This window comes from Sturnira hondurensis, unplaced genomic scaffold (genome assembly GCF_014824575.4).
Source record: "Sturnira hondurensis isolate 20B ecotype Veracruz unplaced genomic scaffold, ASM1482457v3 Scaffold0019216, whole genome shotgun sequence".
Classification (NCBI taxonomy): Eukaryota; Metazoa; Chordata; class Mammalia; order Chiroptera; family Phyllostomidae; genus Sturnira; species Sturnira hondurensis.
The window spans coordinates 3,000,647-3,022,758 of NW_028091847.1; the positions used below are offsets into that span (position 1 = coordinate 3,000,647).

The following is a 22,112-nucleotide window of genomic DNA, read 5'->3' on the forward strand; positions in this document are numbered from 1 at the left end:
GTTATCAGTGAGGAGAAGGGAGTGGGGTGAATGCGGAGGAAAGTACAGGGATAAAGAAGCATAATTGGTAGGTACAAAACAGACAGGGGGAGATTAAGAATAGTATAGAAAGCCCTGGCTGGTGTAGCTCAGTGGATTGAGCGCGGGCCTGTGAACCAGACAATCACTGTTCGATTCCCAGTCAGCGCACATGCCTGGCTTGCAGGGCAGTTCTCAGCAGGGGATGCACAAGAAGCAACCATACATTGATGTTTCTCCTCCTCTCTCCTTCCCTTCCCCTCTAAAGATAAATGAATAAAAAGAATAGTATAGAAAATGGAGGAGCCAAAGAACTTATATATACAACCCATGGACATGAACTAAGGGTGGGAGGAATGCTGGAGGGAATGGGAATACCAGGAAGAGGGGAATAAAGGGGAGAATAAAACTGGACAAATGCAGTAGCATAATCAATAAAATATACTTTAAAAAGGATAAAAAAGAAAGAAAAAGAAAAATGTCTCCAGAGTAGTCATTGACTATCACTGTAAATTCTTATCATGGCCCCTGAGATTTGGGGAAGAAATGTGCTAATGTGTGTGTGTGTGTGTGTGTGTAGATAATCAGGCTGGCTCCACTGGTCAAAGTGTTTCCAGATGTCAGAGCCACATCAAGTGTTGGAAGACTCTGTGTGTTGGCTTGGTGTTTGGAGGGCTGATTATTTAGCCTCTATTTTTCCTCATCATGCAACCCTAATACTTATGATCATGGCTGATTTGGGTGGCTTATTTGGGTTCTTTTATTTCATTTTATTTAGCGAGAGGGGAAGGAAGGGAGAACGAGAGGGAGAGAAATATTGATTCGTTGCCTCTAGTGTGCATCCCAACTGGGGCCCAAACCTACAACCCAGCTATGCATCCGAACTGGGAATCAAACCGGCAATCTTTTTGCTTTGCAGACAACACCCAACCAACTGAGCCATCAGTCAGAGCTATTTGGGTTATTGTAGAGTCCACAAAATGTAAAGAACAATTACAATCCTATACCTGAGGGTGCTTTTAGACTAAAGAGACATATCTAAATGTAATAGGAAAGAACTACTCATCTCTAAACCTCACTTTAAATGACCGACTTGTTCTGAAAAGCAAGTCAGTTCAGTTTGAGACTCTCCACTTGTTCATTCTTTAAAAGTGCATTCCTATGTCACCTCTTGTAGAATGAGCAACTACAACTTGTCAAGTGCCTAAGACTGGCATTACATCTCCTGTCTCATTACATCTCCTGACATATCCTGTCACCAAATACAGATGAGGAACTGGGGCTCAGATTTAAAAGTATACCAAAATCACTTTCATAATATATGGTAGAGCCTGGTTCAAGCACAGGTTCAGGTTATTGGAAACCCATGCTCTTCTGCGACCCACAGCCTCCCCTCTACCCATAGTCCCACTGGGCTTCCCAGATGCAGCCCTTGTACAAACTTCTCAAAGACCCTTTACCCACCTCTCATAGTTTCCACATTGCCTGACCATGAGTTTCTACAGTGGGCGGGTTGGGGTCTTGGGACTATTTGGCTCTTTTTCATTGTATTCCTAGTACTTCATACTGTTGCTGACATGTATTCATTGACAGGAAAGCTTACATTTGTAGTTTGAAGCAAATCCAAAATGTATATAATTCAAAATTGCCAGTCAGAGGAGATGAGGCTCAAAGAAAACAATGTATACGTAAAAAGAAAATAACAAGGGATCTGAACTTCAAATAATGTGAAGATAATGTCACATGAAAAAAAATTCAACTGTAGGGACTTCATAATCAACTTAATACTATTCATTATTGCTTTTGAGAAATCACCCATCTGAAGGACTAGAATAAAATCTCAGACTCTTCTCAAAATCAACCAGACAAAACAAAACACCTGACTCAGGGGTGGTGGACTGAGAACCTGGGCTCTGAGTGTACATACATTAAACCAATCTGAGAGGCCCCATCACACGTGCCCAGCCTGGGCACGGTGCCCTCTTACACATTTCACAGCTATGTTGTTACTCTGCAGGCTGTATGCCATCCATCAGGAATGGAAATAATCCCTTGCTCTCGGCTGACCTCTCTCGCCAGCTGTTCTTTCCAGCCAGACCTGATCTGCCAATTGCGCTGTCATCCACGCCTCCCCAGGGCTCACCTGTCCGGCCTGACCATGGACTTTCCAGCTTCCTCTCATTCAGCCCCCACCCAACACCCTCTTCTTCCAGGTCAGGTTGTCAACAAAACCAAGAGACCTCTTCAAATTCTCCAAAATGTAACATTATTTCATTTTGAAGTTGTGATCTATAGCCACAGCATTTTCCTTTCCGTCACGTTTGGTTAGTTAAGAGTCCCATTTTATCTCTAAAGAACTTTGTCCAATCATCTCCTTTCCCAAATGCCCTGAGGGGAGCTCCCCGATCTCCAACAACAAATTAACCCATTTGGGCTTCACAATCACATTCTTTCATTGGTTTCTTCTTTCTGTGTATTTATTTCCAAAATGACAACCTCATATTAGTATTTTGTTATTTCTGTTTTTCTCTTTCACAGTGCTCTTCACAGGCTAACCTGACCCTGGTCTTAACTTTTTAAAACTTGTGCAATATTTGTACAGAAACCTTCCCTTTAACCAAGCTCTTCTTCCTTCATCCATGCTAAATTATTTCTTTCAAAAGAGTGACCTATCTTAAAGGAAATAGAGAAAATGGCATTTACTTATTTGTTAGATAGCCCTGAAAAAGAAAGAAACCCTCAAAACTCTAAAGTGCTTGATGAATGTGTCTCAGAGTTTTATAAGTCTCACTCTGGTTGAAAAATTCTTCTACAGAAATTACATTTAACGGGAAGATATGTTCATGATCAGGCAAATTATTGGTGCTTGGTACGCAAGTTTGTGCTGGTGATTGCCCTAGTTGGCTATACACACTGAAAACATTTATCTGGGATAAAACATCACAGATAAATGTTTTCTCCAACTGAACTATGTTAACTTCCCAAATGCTAACCAGTTTTAGGCGTGCTATTTGTTATAATATAGATAGTTCAAGTCTTCCTTTATTTCCTGGAAGTAAGAGTGCTTATTTGCTCCCATTGGCTGAGCATCTAGTCCAGACCAGCCTCTGCCCAGGCTGGTGCTGGCAGATACGGTAGTCATTACCATGTGTGGCCACTGAGCACCTGAAATGTGGCTAGTCCAAAGAAGAAGTACTTTAAGGGGGTGGGATGGGCAGAGAAAAGCAAATGGGGGAAAACTGAGACAATTCTAATGGAATAACGATTTAAAAATCTTAAAAAAATGTACTTGCAGTATAAAATGCACCTCAAATTTCAAAGACTTGCTATGAAAAAAAAAGAAGGTAAGATATCTGAATATTTTACATTGAGTATGTGTTGAAATGCTGGTGTTTTTAACCCCTTATGTTAAATATTTTTAAAAATCAAGTGAAGTCTGTTTTTACTTTTTAAATGTCACACTAGAAAAGTTTAAATTTCATATATGCCTCACATGTGGCATAGACCTGTGTGTGCCAGCTTAGGTTCTCTGTGCACTTAGAAGCAAATCAACAAGGGAGCCAATGAGACAGGCTGTTCTTTCCTGATCATTGAGGATAGCTCATAACAGTCTACCAATATCAAACCAAATCAACTTAGGTTTTAATAGAAATGTATTATAACTCAACCCAATCTTCTCATTTTATACTTGAGAATGCCGAGTCCCAGAGAAATCTCATGCCTATGCACCGCCCTCTGAGTAAAGGCAGAAAAGCCAGGTGTGGATTTGATGCCAGCGTTTTCTGTCACCATCAGTGGTGAATGCTTTGGTGAGGGTATCAGAAGCATCCTCACCAAGCATCAGGGACAGACACCCAAACTCTACAGTACTACTGAATTGTCTACTGTACTGCTTGTAGACCTGTCCTAGCCATTATGATCTCAATAAATTCACTCTTTGCCAGAGCTGTCCAAGAGAGACGCCAGGCTGAGCCACAGTCTCATGCCACCGGGAGAGAGCTGGGCTGAGCAGGGCGGTCCAGGATGGACACCTTAGGACAGTGGGACATTGTGACATAATCAGTGATGATCTTGGGTGGTTTCCCATCTCTGATCCTCCAGTCTTAGCTGTTACTGCAAATCCATTCCTCTCCCATGAGTGTGGAGCAGCTAAAACCAACAGATCCACATGCACCTTGAGGTGACAGACTGGCTCTGGTAAATATTCCCATTTTCCTATTTAGAAGGTGACCCAGTGGAACACTGCTTTTGTTGGCCCTTTTGTGTGAAGAGGACAATGGTGCCCAGTTTCCTAGGGAGAGTCCTTGAGGTTTATGCCTTTGTCCTGATTAAGGATCCCTCTTCAAATGGTTCAGAATGTGGGGGAGAAAGCCCCGGGCAGTCAATCATTTCTTCAGCTTCACTGGCAACACTTGTCAGGAGAGGGAGAGCCAAAAGGCTCCCGCTTCTTCCCCTACTCTGGTGAGTTTGTCGTGAATTCGGGGCTATGGCTCTCGTGTTGGACTTCCTGCAGCTACACTGGCCCAGCCCTGCCCCGAGGTCTATCCCTGTCTGCTTCACCCTTTAAAATGTTTCACTCTTACAAAGTTATAAATAGGCAAGCTTGAATATAATAAGCACATTTATGCAAATGTCAGGTAAAACTGAGTCCACCCGAGCTGAATGTGGGAAGGGGGTGGCTGTCCATCCCATCCTTGCCTTTGAACTGTAACTACGCATACATAATTACCAGGCAGGGTTAATTTTAGCTAGATGAACTACAAGAAATGTTAGCAATCTGTCTTTTCAGATTACTCTTGCTCTTTCTCTTTGCTAAAAGACAGATTTTAAAATTATGGAATTCTTGGTTTTATGTTTCCTTAAACAGAATTGCAACAATTTTTATCAGTGAATATATTTAGCCTAAAATGAAGTTTTAAGGATCTGAGGCAAAAATTATTATTATTTTTAATCCCCACTTGAGGATTTTTATTTTTTATTGATTTGAGAAAGAGGGAGACAGAGAGAAAGAGAGAGAGACAGAAAGAGAAACATCGATGTGAGAGAGAAACATTGACTGGTTGTTTCCAGAGTATGCACTTGAACCAGGGATTGAACCTGCAACCTAGGTGTGTGCCCTGACCAGGAAATGAGGCTGCAACCTTTTAGTGCACAAAACAGTGCTCCAAACAACTGAGCCACCTGGCCAGGGCAAAAATTATTTTCCAACAGGTGCATGTTTTGCCTGGAAAAATTATACTATCTGCAAAATACTCTATATAAATTTATGTAGCTAGAGATGTACAGTGAATAAAAGTGTGCATGGGCTTTCCCCCATGTGTACATATGTATACATATATGTGTATACATGTAGACACACATATGTGTATCTATATCTACATATTTATCTATAAAGGGAGGGATAATGAGGATAGTGGGCTTTAGCTAGAAATTTCCATTTTATTTCTTACTATTGTATTGAGATCGTCACTATAGAAAATAATCTTTACAATTCTGTGCTTAAAAGAACCTCAAAGTCTTAACTTAAAAATTTGAAAACCCATGGCAAAAAGTACTATGAACATGTTAATTAATATTCTTTATTTAGTCAAATCTTATAATTTATGCTATATCTCCAGGACTTTTCCACTTTAAAAATAATCAGGACAATTTTAACAAATATGTTTCTTTCATTCAATAACCATAATTGAAATAATAATAAATAATAAATATATTATTTATTATAATATATAATAAATAATAAATATATTATTTATTATAATATATAATAAATACTAAAATTCTCCATTTCACACTCAGTACTGTAGCTTAGCAGGGCAGTGATGAGTACAGTTGCTACTACATTCACCATCCAACCACATAGTATGATATGTTCTCTGCCGAGGGGGACAGACATTCCATTACAATAGCCAATAGTATAGGCAGTCTTAAGACAGATCGACAGACATCAGTTAGATATCTTCTTTCTTCTAGTTTATCCAACCATTCCCATGTAGCACACAGATATGTTGCACATGCCAGGCACTCACTTGACACTGAAAACTCGATGTCTGTAACTGGGTTTCTGGCTTGCAGCAGTACACAGTCTGGCAGGGAAGGTGTTCATGTAGGCAAATGATTATCATATGATGTCATAAGTGCAATAGAAGTACATATACAAGGTGTCACAAAAGTGCTGGAATCCAGGGATGAGGTCAGGAGACAATCACAGAGAAGACCGTCTTTGAGTTGAGTGTGAGGTCTTGGCGGGAAACACCGTTTGGTGGTGAAGAGCACAGAGGCTGTAGCCACACTATCTGGGTTTAAATCCCAGCTCTACCACGTACCAGAGGAGGAACCTGAGGCATGTTATTTAACCTCCTGTGCTTTAGAGTCTTCCTCTGCAGAGCGGTCATAATCACTGGACATGGCTCATAGTACTGAAGTGTGGATTATGTGAGTTTGTAGGTATCATAGCTCTAAAACAGTTCATGTTACGTGGAAAGCCCTTGGTCGGTGTTAGCTAGTATGCCAGGGACAGCAGAAAAAGAGAAAGCAAGCAGACGTGAAGGAGTAGGGCAGGCTTGGATTGTTAAAACTGGCATATAAGGTGTGTCTGTGTGGAAGGTGGTGGGACATGGCAAAGTGAGTGGACAGATTATAGAGAGAGAGCCTTATAGGCCACACCATAGAGGCTCACATTTATGAAGCCTCTGGAGTATTTTATGGTACAAATTCAGATTGTTATCATAGAAAGACAACTCCAGAGCAGCAGAGAAAGAGTAGAGGCCAGAAGATTAGTTAAAAGGCTACTGGTAGGATGATAAAGGCTTGGTTGAAGGAGCAGGGGAGAGTATAGATTTATGATTATTTAGGAAGTAAAATTGAGTTTTGGTGACCCATTAGATTATGGAGGATGGGGTATAAGAAGTTGTGGATGACTCTTAGATGTCTAGTTGGGATGATTTGGTTCAAAGGCAGAGGACTGGTCAAGTTGGAGGCGTAGAGAAACACGGCTGGCCCCCTCACACAACCACAGCAAAAAACACAACTCCACTACAAAACAGTACCACCCAGAATCACCAGAAAGTCGAGGTGTATGGAAGTCTGACAACCAAAGAATTAAAGAAGTCATATTTATTCAGACAGGCAGGAGGGGTGAAGACATGGAAATACAAAGAGAGGCAGAGAGGTACAAAGACGTAGTGATGCAAAATGGGCGGTCCCACACCCATGTGTGGTAGATAAGAATCAAGAGGGATACCTCCAGAGCAAGGGATCCAGCCCCACCCCAGGGTTCCAGTGCCAGAAAGATAAGTTCCCATAACTTCTGGATAAAAACTGGTAAAAACCAGTGGGGGGTTGGGGTAGCAGAAGAATCAGTGGGATCCTCAGGAGTTTCCTCCTAAAGGGCCCACAATGGACTTAGGACTTATGCAGACTCATTCCTTCTGGGCTCAGCTGGAAACTCACTGTGACATATGGGAAGAAATTGAAGTATCTGACATCAGCAAGTGTTAAGGGACAGTTTTCCCACCCGCCCCCCTCCCTGCCTGGGACAAAACTCCAGAAGCCAGGCAGTGGAGTTGTCCCCTTTCTGAGCCCTCTCCCACACAGCACAGAGCACTGACACCATATGGGAGACTCTGCCAACCTGGTTCACATGGTTGCCCTGACCTGGCGATTACCTAGGGCTCCACCCCATCCAACTTACCAGTGCATTGTTCTACAATAGGCCATGCTACTAAGACAGGGAGTCAGAGAAGACATACCACATACATAGAAACAAACACAGGGAGGCTGCCAAAATGAGGAGACAAAGACATATGAGCCAAAATATGAGTTTTGTATTGTTTTTTAGAACAAAATTCCAGAAAGAGAACTAAACAAAATGGAGACAAGCGATCTATCAGATGCAGAGTTCTAAACATTGGTTATTAGGATGCTCAAGGAACTCATTGGGTACCTCAACAGCATAAAAAAAGACCCAGGCAGAAATGAAGGTTATATTAAGTGAAATAAAAAAAAATTACAGGGAACCAACAGTGGAGTGGATGAAGCTGAGAACCAAGTCAATGATCTGGAACATAAGGAATAAAAAAACATTCAGTCAGAACAGCAAGAAGGAAAAAGCAAAAAAAAACAAGGATAGGCTAAAGAGCCTTTGGAACAACTTCAAAGTAGCAATGTTTAAATCACAGGGGTATTGGAAGGAGAAGAGAAAGAGCAAGAGATTAAAAACTTATTTGAAAAAATAATGAAAGAAAGCTTCCCTAATTTGGTAAAGGGAATAGACATATAAGTCCAGGACGCACAGACCCAAAGAGAACCCACCAAGACACATCATAATTAAAATGTCAAAGGTTAAAGATAAGAGAGAATCTTAAAAGCAGCAAGAGAAAAGCAGTTAGTTACATACAAAGGATGTAATTAGCACATAAGACTGTCAGATGATTTCTCAAAAGAAATTTTGCAGGCTAGAAGGGACTGGCAGGAAGTATTCAAAGTGATGAAAAGCAAAGGCCTACAATCTAGATTACTCTATCCTGCAAGCTATCATTTAGACTCTAAGGGCAGATAAAGTGCTTCCCAGACAGGGTAAAGCTAAAGGAGTTTACCATCACCAGCCATTATTATATGAAATGTTAAAGGGACTTATCCAAGAAAAAGAAGAACATCAAAACTATGAACATTAAAATGGCAATAAATTCACAACTATCGACAACAGAATCTAAAAAACAAACTAAGCAAACAAGCAGAACAGAAACAGAATCATACATATGGAGATCATTTGGAGGATTATTAGTTGCAAGGAGGAAGGAAGAGAATGTGAGAAAAGATGCAGGGATTCAGAAGTACAAATTGGTAGGTACAGAATAGACAGCGGGGTGTTAAGAACAGGATAGGAAATGGAGAAGCCAAAGAATTTGTACGCATGACCCATGGACATGAACTAAGGGGGAGGGTTGCCAGAAGGAATGGGGGTATGGGGTAGAGGGAGACAAGTTGGGAAAACTATAATAGGATAATCAATAAAATACATATTTTTTAAAAAGGAAGAAGGATAAGCAGGTTTGCAAGATAAGGTTTGGGATTTGTCAAGATTGACAGGCCTCTGGATCGACCACAATTAGTGTTTAGGTCTGCCACTCAGGAGCTGGAAGTCAAGATCAAAGACTCAAGATAAAGGCAGTAGTTGACATTGTGGGAATGTGAGTGAGAGCATGACACCAGTTGTATGCAGAGAGATTTGGGGATGGTTCTGGAGAGCCCAGCATTTAAGAGCCAAAGAGAGTTGAGTCAGCAAAGGAGAGTGGTCACAGTGGAAGGAGAAAATGTGGCAGAAAGTGGATTATGGAAAATAATGGAGTGGAAACTTGAGGAAGTGGTCAAATGCAGGAGAAAGGTCCAATAGAATGAGAATTAAGAACTGTTTTAATTCCTAAGAATTAAGAATTGCTGGAGTTGGCAATTAGGCAAAAGCTTAAGAAAACCCCACCAGCTATTACCTAAGTGAAATATAACGGTAGGGAAAAAGATACAGTGAACCTTCTTTATTAAGATCCTAGGTCTCACTTGCTATTCAGGTCAAATGCTAGGTTAATCCTTGGAGAGCATCCATGGATGTGGTCCAGCTTCAGGCTTGCTGCATCAGGCAGATCTTGCCTGTCCTCACGGAGCTGATTTCCCAGAGCCTAGCAAGGAGCTTGGCACATTAGTATGTGCCCACTAAACATTGGTGGGAAGAATGGATAAATGTCTGTGTTGGCCAGAGGATCTGTCTTGGTAGAGTGCTGGGAACTTCTGATACATGGCTAGCTCCAGGAAGCATTTGGCCCCCAGGAGTTGCCAAAGTTCTGTTGCTTTGATAAGAACTTAAAAGTTGTAAAGTTATAGGGCTGATCTGGTAGTTTATGACTGTTATGGAGGGAAAAGAGTGTTAGAAGTAAGGGTGATAACACCTCCAACTAAGGTTTGATTCTGTTCTGAAACACATTAACTTTTGGCTGATTCTTAGTTGTGATTTTCTGGTTTTCTTTATCTCTTCCTTCCCTCCTTCCTTCCTTTGTGTGTGAAGTGTCTAATGTGTCCAACTGTGTAGTCAATTTCTTAAGGACGAGGACCACTCCAAAGAGTCTTTTGTACTCCCTGCAGCATACTTGTCCACTTGACCCTCAGCTTAGAATCCTGGTGCCCTCATCCTCACCAGACTTAGAACCAAGAATAGGTCAAGCCTGGACTGTCCATCCACCTTGACGTTCATCAGCCGTCAGTGAAAAATATGTTTGTTACTTCCCAAAACATATCCTAGGGAGGCTGAACTGACTGGATATTTAGAGGAAACAGCTACGCTGACACTGCAACTTCAGCCACTAGCGGAATGCGTGGGGCCTTGAATGCGTGGGGTCTTCCTTGCCTGGAACCCTAGGACTGTGCTATTGGTCTCCCTGCGGCTGCTCGTGCCCAAGAAGAGCCTGTGCCATCCTAAACGGCAGCTCCCACATGGCTTTAGAATAAGGTCTTCTGTACCAAGTCCACGTGGGGGACCTGAAGCAGTCCAGACAGTAGAACTGGGGGTGGGAGAGTGGGGGTAGAAGAAAACATGGGGGTAGTGTTTTCTTCTTTTTGTATTGATAGGGAGGTTTGGGATAGATCTAGCACCTCAGACCTATCCATTCCAGGCGCCCCTTGCAGCTCAAGTTGTTGGCCTCCGCTCGGGCCTCCTTAAGCCCCTTGTAGACCCGGCCCCACGGTCCGACGGCGGAAGGAGCGCGTAGGAAGCGGAGGCGCTGTCCACGGACCCCCACCCCGCCGGAGCCCGACTGGCGCGATGGGAGGATGTCGGCGCGCGGAAGGCGTGCGTCGCCCCCAGCGCCGCTCGCGCCTCCCGCCACCCTCCCAGGAGGACCCCGCGCTCCGGGAAACCCCGGCGCGGGGCTCCCGACATCCGCCCCCTTCTCTCCGCCTCTCTCAGGCCCGGGGCTGCCTCCTCGGGCCGCGCCGGGGCCGCCCCGCACTGCGCATGAGCGGGAGCCCGGCGAGCCCGTGAGAGGAGCCGCCGCCGCCGCCGCCGTCCATTCGCTGCGGAGCCGGAGGAGGAGGGGAGAGGCCTGGAGGACACCAACATGGTGAGGCACTGCAGCCGTCCGGCCGTCCGCCCGCCCGCGCCGCCGCTGGGGGCCGGCTCCACCGCGCACCCCCGCCCCGGCAGCCCTCCGCCCCGCGGTGACCCCGCCGCCCCGAGCCTTGGCCCGCGGCCTCCGTCCCGCTCCCCGGCGGGGCTCTCTTCCCCGCCTCTCCCTTCCTCCGTCCCTTCCCGCCCGGCGCCGCCGCTACGCGAGAGCCGAGGAGGCGGAGCGGAGCCGGGCCTAGTCGGGAGCCCCGGGGAGTTTGGGGCGTAGGGAGCGGCCTCCAGTGCCCGGTGCCCTCGCCGGGCCCAAGCGCGGGTGGGGGAGGCGTTGGGGCGGGGGGAGGGGATGGGGCAACGGCCCGGCTCCTGCCCGGTGCCCTCGCCGGCTCCATTGTGTCTGGCCGGGGACCGGTGTCCGGGGTTCCGGGTGAGGATCCTCCCCCCGCCCCGGAGCCAGGGCTCCCCCTCCGCCCGGCCGGTGAGAAGGAAAGACTTTCCTCCAGCTCCTCTCCCTGCTCCAACACCCCTCAAGTCTACAGGCAGTTTTGATTGGGGCTGGGTATCAGCCCTTTTCCTTTCTCCATCACCTCGCGATACGTCCCATGCTTTGGAAAACGGGTTTCACCAGCCAGTTAGTTGGTGGAGGTTGTACTTCTCTACTGAGAACACCGGAGACCGCTGAGCTTGGGGGACCGGGACCGGGGGCGGCGTGGGGGGGGGGGCGCGGAGTACGGAAGTGCAACCTGTTCTCATTTCAGGTTCTCATTTCAGAAACAGACTTGCTAGCTTTTGAGCACGTATTTTACTTGGGGTGGGAGGCGTAATTGTTTTATTACCCCAGTGAAACCATTTGTAATTTTTAAAAAACGCTTAAGTTATCCCCCCCTTCTTTTTTGTCTAGGGAACAAATGCCTTACTTGGTAGTCAGGTTATCTGTTTACGTTTTGGTAATTATGTACCTGACTCGGTCGGACTGGGTTTTTCAGGAGCGATGTTTGACATTATAGTCAGAGTGTGAGTTGAAGTCCATGCAGGTTACTGTATATGAATAGACAGTAAAAATGATATTGTTGTCCGTTGGCTCTTGGGCAGCATAAAGGCCTCTTTGAGGAGGGTGTGTGCGTGTGTGGCTGTGTTAAGGGAATGCCCCAGTGTGTTTTGTTTCCAGTTGGTCTTATTTCTGCTGAATGCCACCGATCTAGCCCCAGCCTCCCACTTGGCAAAATTTGGGTGTCATATATAGATACGTGGTTTCGTTTGCCATATATTCTGTGATTTATATTCCATGGTGAGTTCTATAAAAATTCACCGTTTGTAAGAAAACTTTGCCATAAAATACCGGTCAGTAACTTTGGATTGATATCACAGTGTTCGAAGATCCACTAGGGCGTCTAAACAGTTTCTAATTTCTTAGGTATTTCTACTGTCGTAGACATGACTCCTAAAGTTTCCAGACTCTTGGCGTGTAGATAAGGAGTGAGCACTGAAGTGATGAAATGTATTCCCTGCGAGAGCACTGAAAAGTGTTCTGTTCTTAGTAGTCTCCCAATCAGCATCATCCTGTGGAATTCAAAGTCATGATAATGCTTGTCACCTGTTCAGGAATTTGGGCTTCATGCGGTTCATATGAGAGTTCAGCTTGGATTTGAGCTTGTAAGCCTCTAGCCTTTTGTTAATATTAAATAGGTAGTTTTGGAACTTAGCCATAACTCATCCAATTATACCAGTAGTGACAAGATATTACTAATTTAAAACACTTTCTGTGGCTGAACTCAGATCATGTCACTAGAATTGTCTTGGTATGCTCCTGTTAAGATAGAAAGTAAATTACCAAGGACCCTAATAGAGGTTAGGCTGTAAGAATTTTTTGGTTAAGAAATTTTTCATTTTAAAGGTCTTATAATTCCTTGTTAATGTAATTTATGGGCTACCGTTGGTTTTCTTGTTTTTTAAACTTATTTATTTATTTTTTAATTTTGGTGTGTGTAATGCAGCTTATTGCTAGTGTTATTGTCAGTTCTGGGGCAGGCTTAAATGATTGGATGATCTGAAATATTTTGTAAAAGAAAAATTATTCAGATAACTTTAAAAATAACTCCAAAAGTAGCCAATATTTCTATTACTCATAAACACTTTAAAACGTGTTCACAATTTCTGGATTTTCTTATTTGTAAGACAACAGGGTTGGATTTGATGATTTCTAAAGTTCTGTTCAGCTATAAAATTTTAGTTATAATGATTTTTTATTAGAGGTATGAGAAGCATGTAGTCTGTGTAACCTACGTATCTTCGATTCATGGCACCGTAGAACTTTCAGACCTGAAACGGCTTCAGAGAACTTCTTTTTTACTCCTCTTCCCTTTTGCAGAAGAAGAAATTGAGGATTAAGGAGATTTTGAGGTTCAAAATTACAAAATTGTTGGAGAACTGAAACTATTTTCTCCTTGTTTACAATTTCCCCCAGTATTTATGGTACATGGTATTTATGGTACATTTCACATGAAATCTGGAGAAATGGTTGAAAATTAGATTTGAAAATAAATTATATTACTCATTTAAACAGGGAAACCCAACTATTATTAATGAATATTTGAAATAACAAAATTCAAGTTAACGGATGATTAATGATGTTAATTTCTCTGTTCCTAGTGGTTTTTAAAAAATGTGTGGACTTTGAAATTTAAGATTGTATTTTGAACAAATACTAGAGTTTGTAAGTTTGAATGAATGTAGGCCTATTCAAGATCGTCTCAACTTGTTTCACATTCTTTGGCTCATATATAAGTAAATTAAAGGAGGACCTTAATTCATTTTGAAAATTATTAAATACCTACTTTGTACCAGGCACTGGGAATAGGGGTATTTATATATTTTGTTTGTTTCATTGAGAGATAAAAATCCCTGCCTGGGTGAGGGTTACATTTTAGTAAGCAGAGACAAATAATAACATAGTATATCTTTTTTTAAACCTTACTATGTTGGGAGGTGTTAAGTGCTATGGGAGAAAAGCCCTTTAGGGAGGGGAATTGGGAATGCTGGGGCACAGAGAAAGTGGGGTTGCAAAATAGTGTTTGCAGCACTGATAAGGCGAATTTGAGCAGACCAGGAGATGAAGGAGTCAGAGGGCCGGAAATGTGGTAGGGAGAGATTTGGGGAACATTGAGACCTGTGTGGCCGGAGCAGTTTGTAAGGGGCAGGGCGGGGGTGGGGGGTGATATTGGATATTGGAGCAGATGAGATCTGAGTTTTGAGGTGTGGAGATGGGCAAGAGTGGTGGGTGTTGAAAAGATACTGGATTTTTATTCCAAGAGAAATGGGAAGCCACTGAAGGATTCTGAGTGGTATGATAGGCTTGGTTTCTGCTGTCCCATAGTGTCTTATTGCGACATTATAATTATTTTTAAAGCTGTTTTAAAGACAGTAAAACCCATATTATAGGTTTCTTTACCATACTTCTTCTGTTAGTTTTGGATTCTGTTTAAGATGATGGTCAGTAAAAACTAGTTGACCTTTGAGTTTACCTAGTTAAAATACCACAATATACCTCTTTCATAGATGGCTTTGAATATATTCTAGTAGTTTGTGTATACCTAATGTAGTTTAGTGGTAGTTTAATGGTTATACACAGGAAACTTGGCCCTTGAGGAGAAAGGAGGATATTAACAGTTATTGAGAACGTACTGTCTGCTGGTTAGACAGTTTACCACTGTTATTTAATTTCATCTCCACTCCAGTTTGTGAGATAGGTATTGTTACCCCCTTTTAAAATATGTGGAAATGAGTGTTTATTGATTCTAAATGATATGGGTAAAGAGCTAGTATGTGGCAGAGCAGGGATTAGAAGGTTGGTTTCTCTGGTTACACACTTTACCCTTCCTCTTTAACTCATACCCCTCTGAAAAATACCCAGCAGGCACCCTGGGTATAGGTGTGGAATTTTGGATTAGTTTCACTCTGGTTTCTTCTTTATATTAAATAGTTGTTTCTATATATGATCAAATTGATTTAAATGTTTAAGTTAATTGAAAAATTAAAACTCGCATACAGTAAAAAAGTTGAATGTAAAATTAATTCATTGTGGTAGTGATTTTCTTTTTAAGTTTTAAGAGAGCTGAGCTCATTTGAGTCAAGTGGCTTTTTTAAGTGTCGCCTCATAGGTTGGGTCCAGCATAATGAAAATCTGTGAGAAAGCCCCCTTTCAAGTTTCAGTATGTGGTATTCAAGTTGTGATAGTGTTAACCATGACATTTGATGAAGAGAAATAGTTCCAAATAGGATTCAGTTGCTCTGTGGACCAGAGCAAGCTCTTGAATAACGTGCTATCTAGTTTACGTAGTCACTTCAGGTCTATACCCCTCACCTAAGAAAAAGCAAGAAATAGAAGGGAAAAGAACACCACTTTAGTGGTGTTTTAGATGCTTATCTTTTATCCCTTTGTTGAACTGATTTATATAATTAGTACCTAATCAGTGATCAGGTACTAATTTTTACAGTGCTTGTTTGCACTGTAAAAATTGAAGAGATTTACTTTTAAAGAGTTCTAAAGAACTTTAGAAAAGACCGCTTACATTAAACTTCTGAATCTCTCAACACTGAACATAGTGTTCAGCAAAAGAGATATAAGTTGACATGGCTCATTTTTTGTTACATTTTTAATTTCAATAAAAATTGAGTGCTTATTATTCATAGAATTCTAATATTTTTGGATTTAAAATTTGAGTAGTTACTCATTTATTCTCTTTTTGAAACATATTGCATGATGGTTGAATGTTAACCATTATCATAAGTTCTTTAACTGTGGAACTTAAAAATCTCATTTAATTATTTATTCTTTGTTAGTAATCTTTTTGAAGTTTGATTTTCTTTTGTTTAAGACCAAGATATGTATGGAAAGGAGAAACAAATTTAAATTTGTTACTTCAACTGCTTGTTAGAAGTTGAAGCAGTAAGTTTGGGAGAATCATTTGAAATATGATAGCTAACTAGTATTTTAAGGAGGCAGTTTCTATCCTATTATTGCAGATAGTCAGAAATTAGCAAAACTAATGGTTTTTAATAGTCAAGACTGTCTTCTGTAAACCAAAATCAAAATATTCCAGTTACAGTTGTAGTCATCTTTTGAATAATCTGCTAATTCTGTGGATGGGGAAGAGAAAATCTGTAAATTTCCATTAACAGAATAATTTTTTAGAGCCTGTAAGAAAGTCCTGGCTGGTGTGGCTCAGTTGGTTGGAGTGTCGTCCCGTAACCAACAGGTTGAGGGTTAGATTCCTGGTCAGGGCGCACACCTAGTTTGGGGTTTGGGAATGCATTTCTCTCTCATCGATGTTTCTCTTTCTCTCTTCCTCTTCCTCTAGAAGCAGTAGGGGGAAAAAGTGTCCATAGGTGAGGGTAAAAAAGGAAAAAAAGCTGTGAGAAAGTCCTTTAAAAACATAGAAAACAAGTTTAGACCTTACAAGTATACTTTTTGAAATGTTTTTTTTCCTGTCGAATTGTCGTCATATAAAACATCATTGGATATAATAATTGTATAGTATATTCCATATTTGACTTGGTGTAATAAGTTGTATAGTACCTCTTAGAATTCATTTCAACTGTCATTCTGAGTGCAGAAAGTTTAGAGATGGATGATGAGAGCCTGAGTACAGGCCTGACCCTGAATAATGATTGTAAACTGCAGCTCATCGTTTAAAAGAATATGTGGACAGGTTTTGTTTTGCTTAATATTTGAAATTGTATGCATTTGCTTATATTTTGGGGCCATAATTGTACATGTATTTGTATTTTCCTCTGAGTTTCAGGTTGTCTCATTGGAAGAGGCAACCCTGACTTTCAGTGCTCTCCAATTTGCCACCTCTGTACATTTAAAACTATAGATTATATCATTAAAAAAAAAACAATGACAGGACTACAAACACATGTTTCTTCCTGTTGAATTACTTATCTTGGAAGTAACTTATGGTCTGGCCCTCTTCTCCCTCCCAAAATCTCTAAAGGGAAGTCCTGTCCGTAAATTAGCCATTTTAGTTAGATTGTGAGGGAATTCTTAATGGAAAATTCTAGTCAGGATGCAAATTGTTTACACTTGAAAGGAGGAAGGTTGACTGATTGCTAATTTAACTTTCTATAAAAATGTGAAGAAATATTGCTACAATTCATCCCCACACCGTGCTGCCTCCCCCAGTACACATATAATTTAGTTAGTGGTTGCACTTTTGCCCCTTTTCCCCCTCTTTTACTTGGTGACAATGTAGACAGAATAAATTGAAAGACCTTACCTTTAAAATTAGGCACCAGGCTCTACTACTTTTCAGACGAGTCTGTCGTCTTGAGATAAATTGAGCTCTGAGCCTTATTTTCCTCGTTGGTAAAATGGAATCAGTGATAACCACCTTGCATAGTTGACACACAGTAGGAGCTCAAGTACATGTTAGCTGGTAGTTTTCTGATTATGGTTGTTAATATTTTTTCTTTACCATTTGTACAAAATTACTTTTTTCTCTGGAATATTCTTCATGGACTTGTAAAGAACATTTACTATGTGCTAGTTACAGTTCTAAGAGTTTAACTTGAATTCATGTAACCTTCACACACTGTTTACAGATGAAGAAGTTGAAGCACACAGAAATCAGAGATGAAGTAATTTTTCCAGTCACACAGCAATGAAGAGGCACAGTAGGATTAAAATCCCGCCTGTCTGGCTCGAGAGTCTGCACTCTTCACTAATCGTATACCTCGTATGGCCTGTCTACTTAGGTAGAAGGGAACAGCATTTCTAGCTGTTCCTGCTTAGGTTCTTAGCCTGGCTTTCTTGTAGAATTTTGCTTCTAGATGAAAGTTTTCTCTAGAAGTAGGTAGTCTTGTTAGAGTTCCATTGATCTTTCCTGTACTTCTGACTTCAGACCTGTAATCTATGGAAAGGCTCTTTATAAATGAATGGTTTGGGATATTGAAACGTTTGGCTTTATCTGCTGAATACTGTGTATCACACATGGAAAGTATGATTTTCTGGTCTTAAACTAGCGCTTTTAAGTTTCGGGTGAACTGTTAATTATATGGGAAACACATGAGAGTCAACATACAGAGCTTTCAGTGAGAATTATGGGTGATCATTACAGTGTGTTGATTTTTAAAACATTGCCTTTTGTGAGCTATATTCATCAACTCCTGAGTCAGAAAATTAATTACTTTAAAAAATATAAAGACTTTGGTGTCTTCCTATAGTTCAGACTGAATTCGAAACTTAAGGGTGAGGAGATGAAAATTTAGAATAATCAATGATAAAATGGATCTTAATTTTTTGCCTTTAAAATATCACCCATTAAAATTATTTCATTTGAAATTGTTAGGACTTAGTTAACTAGAAAATTATTTCCTGTGTTTATTGTTTTTCTTGAGAGAAATATTTATATGAAAAATTTCTTTATGATCATCATTTTTTTTACTGTAGAGCAAGCTGAATCTCTGATCACAATAGACTTTGTAGATTCAGTGATAAAATATACTTGACCACTTTTGTAATTCTTGGCTACATTCAAAGTATTTGATTTTTTTCCCTACATAATCTATTGTTTTAAATGTGATTTTTACATTTCTTGGCTGAAAAAAATTGCAAGCATGTGGTAGATTTAAGTATTAAATAATATGTATTGATAACCATGTATTTTACTTTGGAAAGATGTACAAATAAGTGCTTCTTTACTCTACAGATTATAGTAGTACTTCTAATTTTAGTAATCTTTGATGCAATTTTAATTAGCTTTCTACTGAAAGAGACAGAATTTCTTCCTTTCCTCATTTCCTTTCTTCCTCTCTCTCTCCCTCCTCCCTTCCTTTTTTCCTAAAATAAAAAATAATCAGTATATCCTGTATTATACACATTTTACATACCAATATTGAATTTCCTTGAACATATTATGATACTTAGTTTTCACATTTGACTATTGAATATTATATTGCCTAATTTTATTTAATGACCAGTCTACTTCCTTTTAAATTTGGCAGTGTGTGGGCCGGGTCCAAGATTTTGAGGTTCTCAGATATGTTGCTTATACCACAGAACACTGTAGCTGTTTCCTGAGAGATTGGTATTGGGACTTGCAAGGGGGAAGAGTAATAGTGGGGAGGTTGACATTCCACAGGAGACCAGTTTGGGTGGGCAGGAAGGGTCCTTGATACTGGGAGAGTCATTTGCTTAGGGCTCAGGTCAAATGAGAAAGGATTCAGTGTCAACACAAAGCAAGTGAGAAGAGCTTATTACAGTAGAGAGGCTGTTTGGAGAGAGCCTGTGCCAGGCTCGGGCTAAGGGAAAGAGGTGATTCAGGGGACAAAAGGGAGAGTCCTATTAAAAATTACCTTGGTTGGAAGGATGCACAGTACTTGTTCGTATTTCAGGGCCTTTGATTTGAATGAAAAGATGAAATTTTATTGATAATTGTCTTCATTCATGAACACCACCAGGAGAAATGTAGGATACTTCTGTTGCTTTCTCACATTTGCTAAAAACAGCTAGAAAGCAAGAGGGTGGGGCTAGGAGGAGAAATGTATCGCAGTGTGTTTTAGGACTGCGACAAACACCTGTTACTCTCACTGTAACCCGGGGTCCTTTGACAATTTTGGCTGGCTAGATAATGTCACCTTCTTCCCCGATATTCCTTATGTGCATATCCCTTTAGAACTCTGTGCTTGGTCAGGGTTTTGAGAGTAGCTTATTTCCCTTCTACAGCCTTTACACATGCTCTCAGGATCCACTTTCAGAAGTAATACAGGATGGTTGACCTTCCTTTACCTTGGTTCTAGTTTCTTTTCTAAAATGATACTGGATTTGGTGTTTTAGATTATTAAAAAATTTGTGTTACTGATTAATAGTAGACCTAAAATAAATCTTGAACTATAATGTTTTACTATTTTGTAAGGAAAAAGAATTGCTGAGAATGATTAGTTAGGCACATAGAAGTACTTAGTCTTCTGTGATTTTACTTAGTTTTTCAGTTTATTTTCTGGTTTCAATAGAACAAGTTGAAATCATCGCAGAAGGATAAAGTTCGTCAGTTTATGATCTTCACACAATCTAGTGAAAAAACAGCAGTAAGTTGCCTGTCTCAAAATGACTGGAAGTTAGATGTTGCAACAGACAATTTTTTCCAAAATCCTGAACTTTATATACGAGAGAGTATAAAAGGATCATTGGACAGGAAGAAGTTAGAACAACTATACAATAGATACAAAGGTGAGTGCTTACTTGTATCTTTAAATATTTTGAATCAAGTGTTCTAAAGTTGCATGTTCTTGTGAAAAATAATACATAGAACATGGGTATTTGTATATGTGTGTGTAATGCATAGAACATATTACATGGGAGGACATCTCAACAGAGCTCTGTAGATCTTAGAATTGCTTCAAAAGATTTCAGAGAAATTATTTTCCTCTTTCCATTAAAATTTCTTCTTAGCCTCTTTATTTCCTCCCCTTGGTTCCCCCATGTCCGCTCGCCCCCCATGATCAAATTTGAGATTGGTGCCTGGTGGGAGGGGGCTGTTTTTCCCCCTTATTTAATAAAAACTTAGCTGAGATGGTTTTAAGAAAATTTGCATGATATTTTTAATAATCTTGAAAGAACTTAAAAGTAATATATACTTTAAAATATTTAAATAATACATAATAGATGAATAAAGAAAAAGTTAATAGTTTCTCCATCTGCTCCTTATGTATTCTGAGGGAACCAATATTTAATTGTGGTGTGGATCCTTCCATGTCTTTTATGTTTACATAGAAATAAGTGTACAGAGTTTTCCATTTTTTTCCCCAGAACGGGATATTTTATGCATAACTCAGGCCCCCAAATCAAAAAGTCACTTTTTTATTGCTGTAGATGTTAGCACATCTCATTTGACAGCAGTGTGTGAGTGCCTCTTTCTCCTTGTGTTGGCCATTACTGAGAACTTTGGCTGTCTAAATATTGATGGTTGTTTTCTTCAATTTGAACAGCAGATAGTTATGTTATTGATGTTAGGATTGAATTGCTGAGTTTATGTTTTTTTCTGATACTCTCAAGAAGTGATTGTTGTGGTAAAATGAACTTCGTTTTAAGGAAAAAAAGAATTTCTGTATATAATATTGTTAATTTAGAATGCCTACTTAAACAAAATATGGATAGATTCAGTAAAAATCCTTTATCCCTTATACAGCAGGGGTGTCGAACTCATATTCACTGGGGGCCACATCAGCCTCGCAGTTGCCTTCAAAGGGCTGGATGTAATTTCAACTCTTTAACAGTTAAGTAGTAGTTACATTTATACAGTCCTAAAATTATTTTGTGGCCCCCAGTGACAATGAGTTTGACACCCCTGCTGTACAGGAATGATTTCCTGAATGTGAATGAGCATGGGACATTCATACCAATAAAAGAAACTTATCAAGTGCCCATATGTATATATACAGGGTGGTGCAAAAGTTGGATTGCACTTGTTCCTTTGGAAAATAATACCATAATTAAGAAATAATAATATAAGAATAAAACTCTGGTCCTGGCTGGTGGATTGAGCACTGGCCTGTGAACCAGAGGATCTCAGTTTGATTCCCAGTCAGGGCACATGCCTGGGTTGCAGGCCAGTTCCCAGCGGGGGACTCATGAGAGGCAACCCTATACTGATAATTCTCTCCCTCTCTCCTTCCCTTCCCCTCTAAAGATAAATAAATAAAATCTTTAAAAAAAAAGCAGCAATCTTTATTTTAAAAAAAACAATAAAACTCTGTGTTTCATGTACTTAGAACTATAAACCTCTTTTTGCTCCACCCTGTATGTTTTCCTCTTCATCTTAAAAGTGCTATTTTGAGGGCAAAGTGGCTTTGAATATTATAGGAGAAAGTGTTAGTAATATTGCTTTATATTTTTGGTCTATTGAGATCTTTTTTTAATGGAACATAAAATATTAACTTTTTAAGTTTTAGGACTAGCATAATAAACTATGGCATTACTTTAATA

General features: G+C 40.4%; 1 protein-coding gene across 1 annotated transcript in view; it reads left to right on the forward strand.

The window, feature by feature from the left end:
- Nucleotides 1-11,029: 11,029 nt before the first annotated feature.
- Nucleotides 11,030-22,112, forward strand: part of DCUN1D1 (defective in cullin neddylation 1 domain containing 1) — a 28,686-nt gene continuing 17,603 nt past the window's right edge. Inside the window, exons 1-2 of the mRNA XM_037070970.1 lie at nucleotides 11,030-11,126; nucleotides 20,141-20,357. Coding sequence (XP_036926865.1) covers nucleotides 11,124-11,126; nucleotides 20,141-20,357 — 220 coding nt within the window. The 5' untranslated portion in view covers nucleotides 11,030-11,123. The remainder of the gene's footprint in view (nucleotides 11,127-20,140; nucleotides 20,358-22,112) is intronic.